Source organism: Drosophila bipectinata, chromosome 3L (assembly GCF_030179905.1).
Source record: "Drosophila bipectinata strain 14024-0381.07 chromosome 3L, DbipHiC1v2, whole genome shotgun sequence".
In the NCBI taxonomy this organism is placed as follows: domain Eukaryota; kingdom Metazoa; phylum Arthropoda; class Insecta; order Diptera; family Drosophilidae; genus Drosophila; species Drosophila bipectinata.
The window spans coordinates 2,945,521-2,957,957 of NC_091738.1; the positions used below are offsets into that span (position 1 = coordinate 2,945,521).

The 12,437-nt window shown below is 41.1% G+C and overlaps 2 protein-coding genes and 1 long non-coding RNA gene across 4 annotated transcripts; 1 reads left to right on the forward strand and 2 right to left on the reverse strand.

Annotated features, from left to right (window-relative positions):
- Window positions 1-172: 172 nt before the first annotated feature.
- Window positions 173-3,350, reverse strand: LOC108127794 (uncharacterized). Of its 2 annotated transcripts, XM_017245087.3 has the most exons (4): window positions 3,096-3,350; window positions 2,892-3,023; window positions 2,443-2,829; window positions 173-1,801 (listed from the first exon to the last, which is right to left on the reverse strand). In XM_017245087.3, exons 3-4 carry the CDS (start codon window positions 2,572-2,574, stop codon window positions 188-190), a joined length of 1,746 nt encoding a protein of 581 aa, XP_017100576.2. In that variant the 5' UTR covers window positions 2,575-2,829; window positions 2,892-3,023; window positions 3,096-3,350; the 3' UTR covers window positions 173-187. The 2 variants fall into 2 exon arrangements, with proteins under 2 accessions (XP_017100576.2, XP_070136153.1); XM_070280052.1 differs by lacking the exons at window positions 2,892-3,023; window positions 3,096-3,350 and having other exon boundaries at window positions 1,953-2,571.
- On the forward strand, window positions 1,586-8,906 carry LOC138926336 (uncharacterized). The gene is made up of 4 exons (XR_011442805.1): window positions 1,586-1,721; window positions 5,521-5,838; window positions 7,029-7,549; window positions 7,680-8,906. It is a non-coding gene; the product is annotated as an uncharacterized lncRNA (long non-coding RNA).
- Window positions 3,963-4,949, reverse strand: LOC108127795 (uncharacterized). Its single transcript, XM_017245088.3, has 2 exons — window positions 4,819-4,949; window positions 3,963-4,754 (listed from the first exon to the last, which is right to left on the reverse strand). The coding sequence occupies exons 1-2, from the start codon at window positions 4,856-4,858 to the stop codon at window positions 4,102-4,104; spliced, it is 693 nt and encodes a 230-aa protein (XP_017100577.2). The 5' UTR covers window positions 4,859-4,949; the 3' UTR covers window positions 3,963-4,101.
- Window positions 8,907-12,437: the final 3,531 nt, after the last annotated feature.

Sequence of the window (12,437 nt, forward strand, 5' to 3'; positions counted from 1 at the left end):
ACACTGGTAGGTATGATCCACATGGTCAGTGAGAAAATCCTGTTTTTCTAATAGTTATTCAATGAAAACAATTTTATAAATGTAGTATGAAATTAAATAATACAATTTCTTATTTCAACAGTTTTTTATTTTAATTAATTTTTAATAACAATTATGTAAATTAAAATGCAAAAATTTTAATTTTTTTTCATCTGTTTTCTTTTTTTGCCATAGACTCGAATATTTGTTCCAACTGTGTGATTAGACCGATGGCGCGATAATTTTCTTCCATCAGAACGAATTCCTCCAAAGGCTTCAGTAGACGAAGTGCATCTTTGTAGTTCTCGACGCAGGTTGGTAGGTGGGCCTCGTCACTAGTTTCGGAATAGTGACCGGGACTGGGGGCTGATGGGAATTCTTTTTCAATTGAATCAATTTCATGAAGTGACTGAATCTTTTGTATCTTTAAGGGACAGGGAGCAATATTATCTTCCATATTTCGCTTGGCGGCTTGTGCTGAGATCTGGTTGTCGTCCTCCATCCAACCGTCATCCTCGTCTTTGATATCTATAAATTCCTCTTTTATCTCCACCGTCACGGAGTCATCATAATCTTTATCTGTTTCCTTGTGTCCTTCTGCATCCTCACAGAAGTTGTTTCCTTCTTCTGAATCCTCACTGAAGTTGTTTTCATCTTCTGCATTCTCACAGAGGTTGTTTTCTTCTTCTGCATCCTCACAGAAGTTGTTTCCTTCTTCTGCATCCTTACAGAAGTTGTTTCCTTTTTCTGTATCCTCAGATGGGATTGGAGCTTCCGAATTCTTAATGGCTACAGTTAGCCTTGGCGCATCGTATCTGCTACAGTAGCTGACTATATCCCAGAGATCCAGGGACAAGCGCACTCGATTAGTCGGTTGTACACCGACAGAGAAACTGAAACCATAGTGGCTCTTAAAGTGGTTTAACCACATTTTGTCCGGAATGAAGTTTTCAATCTTAAGGATATCCTTCAAATTAATGGCCACGGTCCGTAAGTTGTCGATGTCGATCCTTCCTCCCTGTTTATGAACCTCCCACCTTTCTGTGTACTCGTAGAGGCACTTTTCGAGAAAATTAATCTTCCGCCTCCTTTGCGTCAGGACTTCATCACAGGTGGCCTGATTTTGACTAGAGGCTTCCATTAGGGTTTTGGTGCGGTATAATGGCCGATCGCTTACCGATGATGAAGCTTCAGATGAGGAATTTGGAGTTTGAAGCAATGTGCTTGGAAGAACGAATTTATTGCGACTACAGTAAGACATTATATCTTTGAGATTCAGCGATCGCGGTGGCCGCCGGTTCAACGCAATTTGCCGATTGGAGAGAGAAATATTATACTTGGCTTTGAAGTGATTCAGCCAAGATTTGTTCGGCACGAATCCCTCCAGCTTGAAGAGAGAGCGGAATTCTAGGGCCTTGTTGCGAAGAAATTCTTCAGTGATTTCGGTGTTCAGATAGTACTGAGCTCTTTGGATATATTCATATAAGCAGTTGCCCAGAAAATTCAACTTATTTCTTCGGAGGGTGACATCTTCGATAGGCTTCGATTTCAACTTAGTCGCCGCCTCATGAAACTTCAATATGGAGTCACGGTTGGCTACTATATTTTTTATCTGCTCCCAGCTGCAGTTGAAGTTTTTAGCAATCTTGCTGTACATGGGAGCAATATCATATTGACTGATGACAGCTACACGCTCCTCAAGGGTAAGTATATTACGTACACGATTGGAGTCGGAGGGGGAGGCGGATTTCGATGCGCCTTTTTCGGGCGGGCCCTTACTATCCTAGAATTGAAAGTGCAAACGGGTTATTAATTAAATGGGTCAAGATAATCAGGGTAATCTTAATATTAATCTAAATAAGAATAAGAAAACTACTTATATCAGTGTGTTTCAAGAATTTCACTAAGAGAAAAGAAATATGTAGTTGTATTACCTTTATAATAAAAGGGCCATCGCATAGGGGCTTACAATGTTTGGCAATAGCTAAGCTGGCTGCATACGATTCTTTTATTTCCCCTTTACTATTTAAGTCCTCAGTTAAAATAATTTTATTTTCCTGTATGTAAATTTCTTCAACATTATGTACTATATATTGAAGGATTTCTTCAGCATCATCGCTGTAAAATTGTTGAAGAAAGGCTTTGTGGTCTGGAATCAATCCATTCACGATATCCCTATGGCATAATCGGATGTGTCGCACACGATTGAATTTTCTGTTACCAAGAAAAACCATTTTGCAAATTACGCACTGCAATTGGCATTTAAAGTTTTTTGCAAAGATAAGGGTCTCAAACTTCTCCGTCATTTTTCCGCTAAATATAAGCATCAACTATGTATATAATTCTTATATAATCCTCTATGGATAATAATTGATTTGGTCAAAAAATCCAGATGACTAGTTCTATGGCCTACGCCACACATACCTCGTTTGTGTTATGGATATTTGTACTGGGATCCTTAAGCGTCTTCAAAGTCACATTTGGAGGCAATTGTGGGATGACTTCTCTTTTCTTTGCTCTTAACTTCCGGACACGTTCAATACTTGATTTCGACATTATTCCTGATATTATTATTCCATTATCCAAATGTTGAACTATGATTTATGCTTATGTTCTGCTTATATGGTAAGTTGTTTGCAGTGTACGTTGTAAACAGAGCAACATAGACCTGATTCGATTAAAACGCAAAGTGCGACTGGCTCTTATTGCTCTCTTATATAGTTCGTTTGGTGACTCTTTTCCTTTTATTCTTAAACCAGCGTTTCTCCAAGTTCAATTTTAGCGTGTCCCGTATAGCGTACATCCGCCCTCCTATCGTAAAGAATCATTCAAAAAATTAAAATTTGTAAATAAACCAAAGAGAGGGTACTTACCTCAGAGTACATTTTTACGGTTAGCTCTCTCCGTCCAAAAATAGTCGCTCTTTCCAGGCCTCACGCTCTCTATCTTAGCTTGCTCTCCGTTGAAATGGCTATGGCCTACGGATAATGGGAGCAAATACGACCCTATTGAAAAGAACGAAAATGTATTTTTCTTATATAGAAAAAGATATTCATCCATAGGTTAACCGGACTTACTTGTCGGACTATAGGATCGCACTTTTCCCAAATATGCAGCAGGTTTTTAGGCACATAAACACACTACTCGGCCGAACGGATGGAAACTAAAAACAAGCCCATCGATGATTAAAATCATGCGAACGTCGACTTGCAATGGGTCGGTGGGTTCCTCTCTCTAGCCTGCTGAAAAACCAGTTTGATGAGAAACATCTCGCGACCACGATACGAGAGAGCAACAATCTCTTTTCAGTGGATGGATTCTCTTTCCGTAATCTGAACCCGGAATCTTTTTCGTAGGATTAACGAAGATATTAGGGAGTCCACTCTTCCGTGGCAACGTTCTTCTGAAAATTATAACATTATAAAAAATATAGTTTTTATATTTTGGCTTATCAAGACCTCTTCACCTCCATATTTAAATCAACTGTGGATGACATGATGGCTTTTATTGACGCCGCATTGTTCTCCAATTTGATTAATACCCTTTTGCATTATTATCATTTTCAGGAAAACACAACAAAACTATCTTTCTTGGAAGAGAAGAGTCTTATTGAACAAAATACGGAAAAAGCCCAAGCTAGAGTTATGTTAAAGGAAAAGCAAACCACTTACTATTGATAACAGGATAGTCGGTCTTATTATTCATTTGTATCCTAGCGCGCTTCACTTTCTTCAAGGATAGTTCCACTTTACATGGTTGTTGATGATTTTGGACATCCTTCTTGGAGGGAACATCAGATTAGTCTTTCAAGAAAATGTAAACAAATAAATGCCTGCTTCTTGCAACACCTTTTATAAACGTAAACACTTTCAAGTGCTGCCAGTTATGTTGGTTATTGTTGCCACCCTGTTTTTATGGACCGTTATCGATAGGCAGTTAAAATCTTTAATTTTAAAATAGTCAATCTTGATTTTATTAAAGTCGTTACTAAAATACAAAAAGTTTACATTGATCAGCTTTATACAATACATAAGGGTATAATTAAATATCTCTAAATAAATTAAAATTTCTATTTTGTATTGACTATGCTTCAAAATCTTTACTGCTAGGCGGGTACTCGATGGCCTGTTCTGCCTGCATTAGAAGCCCAATGGCCCGGAAGTTATCCTGGATCATGGCGTATTCCTGAAGTGCCCGCAAGTGTCTCAAGGCCTCTTCTCGCGTGTCGATGGATATCTCATCTCTGCAAGATTGACCTTCTTCTTCTTGGCAAAGCGATTCATCCGGAAACGTTCTATTGAGACGTTGGGGTTTTCTTTGAGGAGCTAGACGTATGCGTATAGGTGGAGGGGGGCTCATGGGCTCTTCTTTAGAGCATTCCATGCTAGGCAAATGACTATAGGACGACTCCGATTCCTCATTCTCCTCTTCCTCAGCTTCTGGGTCAACCTGCAGCAGGCCCTCCATCTCGTTGTAGAATCGCCATTTTACATCATGCGGTCTTTTGTTCCCTTTCTGCCTTTTCTGAACGTATTCATAGGTTTTCTTAAGGTTTCTAAATTTTCGATCCAGTTGCACGGTGTCGATATCCATTCCATGGTGCTTCAGTTCGTTGGCGATTTCCTCCCATATCCATTTGTTTTTTTTACCCTTCCGAAACTTGTTCTTTCTTTCAGAATATAGCGACAACATCAGAAAAGTGTTGTCGTCCGTCCACTTTCTGTCTTCCTTTGTTTCTAACGGTAATAATAATACATTTATTTCGTTCTTCAAGATTGAAGTTATATCTATGTATCTCACGTTTAAAATCCATTTTGCAATCCGAAATTTTTCCTTTCATTATGAAAATGTATCAAATGATCCAAAACAGCTGTTATTTCTGTATCGATTATATATATATATAGATATCGATTCTAAAAGATTGTACTGTTTCTTTGGGGGGTTCATGTAACTTTGATTATGGTAACACTGCATGAATTAAACTATACAAGCTGGCGCCATCTGACGTGTAGAGCAAGATCTATTGTTTCAAGTTCAAAGACGCTAGGTGGCGTTATCGAAATTCGAATTTTTAAAAAATATAAAAATAGTTTTTTATTTATTGTCTTGGCTTGCATTTTAAAATTATATATGATTTGCGGAAAGGGACATGATAATTTGATTAGATTTTTAAAAATTATTTAAATTAGAACCTAGTTTCTAGAAGGGTTAGGATCAGGATTAGAAGATCCTTATTTATTAGCATTTACTTCCCTGTACAATTTTTAAACACTGTTATTGTATTAGAAATAAGAGATGTATATATAAAATATATATTATAATAATATTATATAAAAAACCTCTAAAAAATTTGAGCCGTTTTAATTCTAATTTGAAGCTCATTAACCATATCAGTCTAATCAAGCGTGTCAAGCAAACTGCCTCTGAAATTAATTTCCGTTCAAATGTTAAAATTAAAATTACCATACTCGTATTTTATGGAATTTTTTGGCATCTTTTCAGTTGGAGACACCTGCGCGCACCTGGACAAACGTGTGAAAAGGTCGGTCAGCCGAGGTGCGTCGTAGAATGTCTCAAGAAGAGCAGCTCTACCGCACTTCCGTTCTGGCCTAGATAATAACCGTGAAAACCCAAAACAGTAGTAGCTGCAAGATGCAACTTTCAACCCCACAGTGAAGTGGCCGATAGTGACTTGGCTGCTTTCCCATTTCCATGTAGGGGGTGCATCAGAGCGCAACTTTACAGAAGGTGTTGCATGCGTGGGGGTTGACTATCTTACTCTGGACTCTGGAGGAACCTCCATGGTTCCATGGACATAGAGTAAGACAAACCTATGCTAGATAATTGTTGCGCAACAAGGCGAAGCCAACTCAGTGATTTTCCCATGAGGAGTCGAACCAAAACGCGATCACCGGGGCATAAAATGTGGGAAAATCAACTCGAAAATGATTGACAATGGGCCCTGGTCTCTTTGGGTTTCCTTCTTGTTTTTGTTAGTGGTCTGCCCCTGGCAATGGCTTCATTATATTATGCTGAACAGCTCCCACAGTAATAATACTTTTGGGCTGCCCGGTTCAAAATTACACTTCGTGCTGGCGGATTGCAAATTCATTTCGCTAAAATGTGTGGCGCTGCCTTTGGGCCCTATGAATTGCAAAAAAAAAAAAACCATGGAAGTCGAGGTGAGATTGGATTACTATAGACCCGTAAGTCTATCACGGTTTATAGTTTATTTTAACACTATGGAAAAAAAGGGTCAATCGATAGTCAAGTTATAGTATTGTCTACATCTCAGATATATATCTTTTTTGTTACCAATTTCTTAGATACTTTTCTGAGTGCATCCCAGACCAGATCAGTTCACCGGGAGTTCAATGTTCGCAGGTCACGACTTTGACTAAAGCCAGCAGACATAAATCGGAGCAGGGAACAACTTGATGCGGATTTTGACAGACTGTTTGAGATCACGGGCTAAAGATCTGCCTGGTTTATAGATGCATCCAGGCCAGGATAGGACAGACCAGGCCAGACCAGGCCATGCCAGGCCAGACCACTTCAATCAATTGACGGAAGTGCCTTTCCAGCAGTGATCATGATCATGATCTATGTTATTGGCCGCAACGAGATCTCTCGACCGAACTTGCCCATTTGCTATTTGTCAAATATTCATTAGAGGGCCATAAATTGAAATCACGCGGCATTTGTTTTGGCCAACACACAAATAAATTTCGCGTCTGCCGCACTGATTCTCACGATCAGTGGATCCGACTAGGATCCAGACAAGACCGCGGCTCTAAAACTTTCTAGCTGTTCACACCAGCTGGTCTTTCGGTTTTGGGCTTTTGGTCTGGGTCTTCTCGGTTATGGCCAATCGCCACCTGCACTTTGGAGTTTGGCAGATCGACCAGAGGAGGAGGCACTCCTGGCCAAGTGCACTGGGGGAAAAGGCCAACCTTCTTGCAGTCTTCTGAGACTTTCTCATAGTTCTTTGTCTTCTTTTTTTCTTCCAGTGCCATGGATGCTCGGTATCTGGTCTCCACACCAGTATGTTTGTTGGCTAAAAGCGAATTCCAGTTGCAAACCCATTTTTGGCACGATCGCCGTCGCGTCCAGACCATTTTGGGAAGAAGCTCGCAGTGGGGACTTTGATTTTTAGCTGGATCTGGTATTGGTAATGCCGATTGTCGGCCAGAACGCACACGTGGATGTGTTTAGCTGGTGGAGTGTCGGGTGGAGGAGAGTGGTGGTGGGTGGGTGGTTGGAGGCCAGTGAGAGTTTGCAGGTGTGTGCTGCTGGGGACTGGACTTGGAGCTGGATCGTGATTTGCTGGCAGTTTGGCATAAAGTTGGACGCCGGGCATCCAGCTGTGAGAACGCACCCACTTGGCCAGCTTACACACAAAAATAAAACACTAACACACACACTAGAAGCAACACACCCACAACCAGCGGGTCCAGACGAGGCCAGAGGCGGCAAGATCGTGTTCAAGTCTTGTGACTACACTACACAAAAAATATATCTAAACTTCAAGGTATAATATTTGTACAAATTATACTAAAGTTATCTACTAATTATCATAATTTTTTCCCTGTGTATGGCCTGCATATGGCAATTGGACGTATGAACCTCATATTCGTTTCTATATCTCGACTGGGGCACAGTGCTGATTGATTAATCATTGCCGGTAATTTGATTTTGTGCCTTTTGTGAGCAGCTCAACCGTTAGACGGGCCCGGCCCGACCATACGGTGCTCTGTACTACCATAATACTATATATAGATATATACAGCTATAGGTATACCAATAGCTCACAGCTCGACAAGCCTCTTTCAGCGGTTTGATTGATTGTTTCATTGCATTTTGAGCACTGGGCTTGAGCTTGGCATATTCACCTGGTTTGCCAGTCATACTCGTGCACTCTTAGACACACGACATGTGTTTTGTTCCCTGCATCTCCATCTGCACCACCTCAACCACCTCCACCTCCACCGCCATCCACAATCCCCATCTGAACCTGCCCCATGAATCTGTTTCTTTTCTGGCTTTCTGCCACTCGGGTTTTCTGCATGTCAGCTTAGCTGTCAAAATCCTTGAGCCGACTACAATGTCTAAATGGCTGGCACACTTTTGATTTGGCTGATTAACAACTCGGCGACGGGGCTGCCGTTTGACAGTTTTCCAGTCCAAAATCGGAGAAAGATCGATGACAGTTTTGGCTGATCTTCGGCTTGACAGCCCACTGAAATTTTCGCTAATCGAAAAAGCTATAAATTAAGCCATTTACTTTTTTTTTTGAGAAATGAAAAATGCAGATTTATAAGATAATCATAGGATTTCCAAATGGCTTGATGGATGAGTATATTAGATTTTTAATAAGTTTAATTTGAGAAAGAAATGAGATACAATAATCTGGCCCCTAATCTGGCTATAATCCATGGCCAAAACACACTACCATCTCACACCCATCTGGATAACCGAGTGGCAGGAAGGCGTTGCTCCCGTCAATAGAGAACGAGATCCTTTTGTGGCAGGGGCAGGGGCAAGTCAAGCGGCGGACAAAGGTGCGCTGACTGGAAGGCGTCGAGTACTGCCTCACAACACCCGGCCAACGATGAATGCAAATATCCTCACAAACAAAAAATATCACAATCGTTTATACAATGCCGGTGAATCACATTGTGACGTCACAATGTCGCAGTATGTCAGCGAGTCCTGGCGGATGACAACCCCTAATTGAGGTTGCTGCTTGCCACGGCCCCTGGCAGCCTCGGTTTAAGCCAAGGACACTGTTCAGACACCAGGACTAACCAAGCTACGCAAAAAAAACAACAACAAAAAAACACAATCGCGGAAAAAAGTCGAAAGAAAAAATTATGCACTTGGAGAAATTTTAGGAGGTTTTGTAAATTAATTACAATTTTTATTGGAGGGAAATATTAGATATTTAAGAGAACAAGAATAGTCCTTACTACTGTTTACTATTTACTGGAAAGTAATACTTATAATATAATTTTCTCTCTCTGCATCTGATAACTGAGAAAAAAAACTGCGCGCAAAAGTGCAGCTGATGCTGCTGCTGACGCAATCGTGGGAAAATTTGGTGGCAGCCACCCCGCCGACTGCCGACTGCCATCAGCCGTGAACCGTCAACCGCCAGCCGCTCGCCGCCTGCCACGGAAGGACAACCCTTGGAATCGGGAAAGGAGCCACAGCTGCACCCGGTCATCTTGTACATTTCTGCATCTGCGAACGCCACTCTGCTCCGGTTCCTGCTCCCGGCCAGCTGCCGTACAGTCGCGTCTTGTTCTTCGGACGTTCGATGGATGATTGGATGATGGCCTAGGATGATTGGATGGACTGGAGAGTGCGGCGGCGGAGAGCCGCATATGTCAACGTTGGTGCTGCGCACGCGCAGATACAAATGTATCTATAGCGGGAAATCAGTCCAATTAAAAATAATAAAGGTGGAACTGCAGCTTGTTAGTGTGGACTCCCAACTCCCAACTGCCGACTGCCGAGATGGCAGATTGCACCCAAAACAATAGTGCCTGCCGCCCCCTCTGGAGGCCTCTTCGCACACACACCGCCTCGGGAGGCGTGGGAAAGCCAAAAATAAAATCCGCACCTGCCGCGCCCCGCTCACACAGATCTTGCGTTTTTCCATATTTGGCTTTTAGTTAAGATATGTATTTGCTTTATGGGTTCGTGATCGAATCAGAAGCTCGGCCATAAAGCCGCTAAATTGCAGAATTCTGGCCACAATTTGAGCAAAACACGAAATTGCAGAGGAAAAAACCAGAAAAAGTGGGGAGTTTTTCAAGAAATGTACGGAATTTTAGAAATTATATTTTGAGAACATTTATTTTATATTAAAAAGCCTTAAAAGTGATGAATATTTAAACCAAAAATCCGTCAATAATGTTTCTATAAGTCTCTAAAACAAACCAGGTCTAACGTTAATTCTCAAAGTTCAAATCAAAAATGCTTCTATGTTTAATTTTTCTCTGTATTGCTGGTCGGGCTGCTGACAATTCTATTTGGCACGAGCTCATTAAGGTCCATTTATATGCAACCTGAGCCATGACTGGTCCAAAAATCGCACATGCAAACTGCAGCAGCCGCCTCTTGATCTCCCGATCGCCACTCGATCCACTCGAGACCCCCATACTCCCCATATACACTCCACGACCATCCAAGTCCAAGACAATCCGCAATCCATACTCGAAGCTCATGGCTCGATGCCCGATGCCCGGCCTGTTGACAAGTTGTTGTCGCTGGCGAATGATTTACTGGCTCTCTAGAGACCCAGCAACAGCATCAACATCACCATCAGGTCGCATGCCAAAAGCCAAAGCCAGCAAAACGCAAATAAATATATATATAAATATATGGAAAAAAAATTAGAAAACACAAAAACAAAAAAACTCTATTACATGTCAGGTGGAGTGTTGGCTTTGGCCAACATGTTGGCCACATTTTCTTGTAACTCGCCAGTTGTAACTGGCTCGGCATTCTTGTCTCCGGTCATAGGGCGACACAAATAAACAAATGGAAAACAATGTTGAAATTTTTTAATTGCCTGCCGTTAACATTCGAGCCAAACGATATCGTTGGCAAACGTCACTTTACAGAAATATTTAAGCCACTTTATTTAAACAAGAAACTGGATCACTTGATGTCTTCATTTTTCATGGATGTAGGCATTTTCTAGTATTTAGTAGTAGCTTTCTGAATTTAAATAGAACTTAGAACCTTTTTAAAAATGCCTTCCTTCAAGGAATTGACTTTCAACTTTCAAAAATCCCCAAGAATGGGTTGAGGCCCTATGGGGCACACTGCGATGAGTATATCTTTGGCAATATTGATCCGATTCCTGAGCGGGATACCTTAAACGATTTGTAGATCGATTTTTCATCAATCTGCATCAAAACCTGGGAGCAAATTATTTTTTAAATTTTTTGTAATTTTTTCTGGAGGGTCCCCTTCAAAAATCGCCAAAAATGGGTTGAGGCCCTATGAGGCATACTGCGATGACTATATCTTTGGCAGTTTTAAGCCGATTCCTGAGCGGGATACCTTAAACGATTTGTAGATCGATTCTCCATCAATCAGCATCAAAACCTCGCAACAAATTATTTTTTAGATTTTTTGTCATTTTTTCTGGAGGGTCCCCTTCAAAAATCGCCAAAAATGGGTTGAGGCCCTATGGGGCATACTGCGATGATTATATCTTTGGCAATTTTGATCCGATTCCTGAGCGGGATACCTTAAACGATTTGTAGATCGATTCTCCATCAATCTGCATCAAAACCTGGGAACAAATTAATTTTTAGATTTTTGGTCATTTTTTCTGGAGGGTCCACTTCAAAAATCGCCAAAAATGGGTTGAGGCCCTATGGGGCACACTGCGATGACTATATCTTTGGCAATTTTGATCCGATTCCTGAGCGGGATACCTTAAACGATTTGTAGATCGATTCTCCATCAATCTGCATCAAAACCTGGGAACAAATTATTTTTTAGATTTTTTGTCATTTTTTCTGGAGGGTCCCCTTCAAAAATCGCCAAAAATGGGTTGAGGCCCTATGGGGCACACTGCGATGACTATATCTTTGGCAATTTTGATCCGATTCCTGAGCGGGATACCTTAAACGATTTGTAGATCGATTCTCCATCAATCTGCATCAAAACCTGGGAACAAATTATTTTTTAGATTTTTTGTCATTTTTTATGGAGGGTCCCCTTCAAAAATCCCCAAAAATGGGTTGAGGCCCTATAGGGCACACTGTGATGGCTATATCTTTGGCAATATTGATCCGATTCCTGAGCGGGATACCTTAAACGATTTGTAGATCGATTCTCCATCAATCTGCATCAAAACCTGGGAACAAATTATTTTTTAGATTTTTTGTCATTTTTTCTGGAGGGTCCCCTTCAAAAATCGCCAAAAATGGGTTGTGGCCCTATGGGGCACACTGCGATGACTATATCTTTGGCAATTTTGATCCGATTCCTGAGCGGGATACCTTAACGATTTGTAGATCGATTCTCCATCAATCTGCATCAAAACCTGGGAACAAATTAATTTTTAGATTTTTGGTCATTTTTTCTGGAGGGTCCACTTCAAAAATCGCCAAAAATGGGTTGAGGCCCTATGGGGCACACTGCGATGATTATATCTTTGGCAATTTTGATCCGATTCCTGAGCGGGATACCTTAAACGATTTGTAGATCGATTCTCCATCAATCTGCATCAAAACCTGGGAACAAATTATTTTTTAGATTTTTTGTCATTTTTTCTGGAGGGTCCCCTTCAAAAATCGCCAAAAATGGGTTGTGGCCCTATGGGGCACACTGCGATGACTATATCTTTGGCAGTTTTGAGCCGATTCCTGAGCGGGATACTGTAATCGATTTGT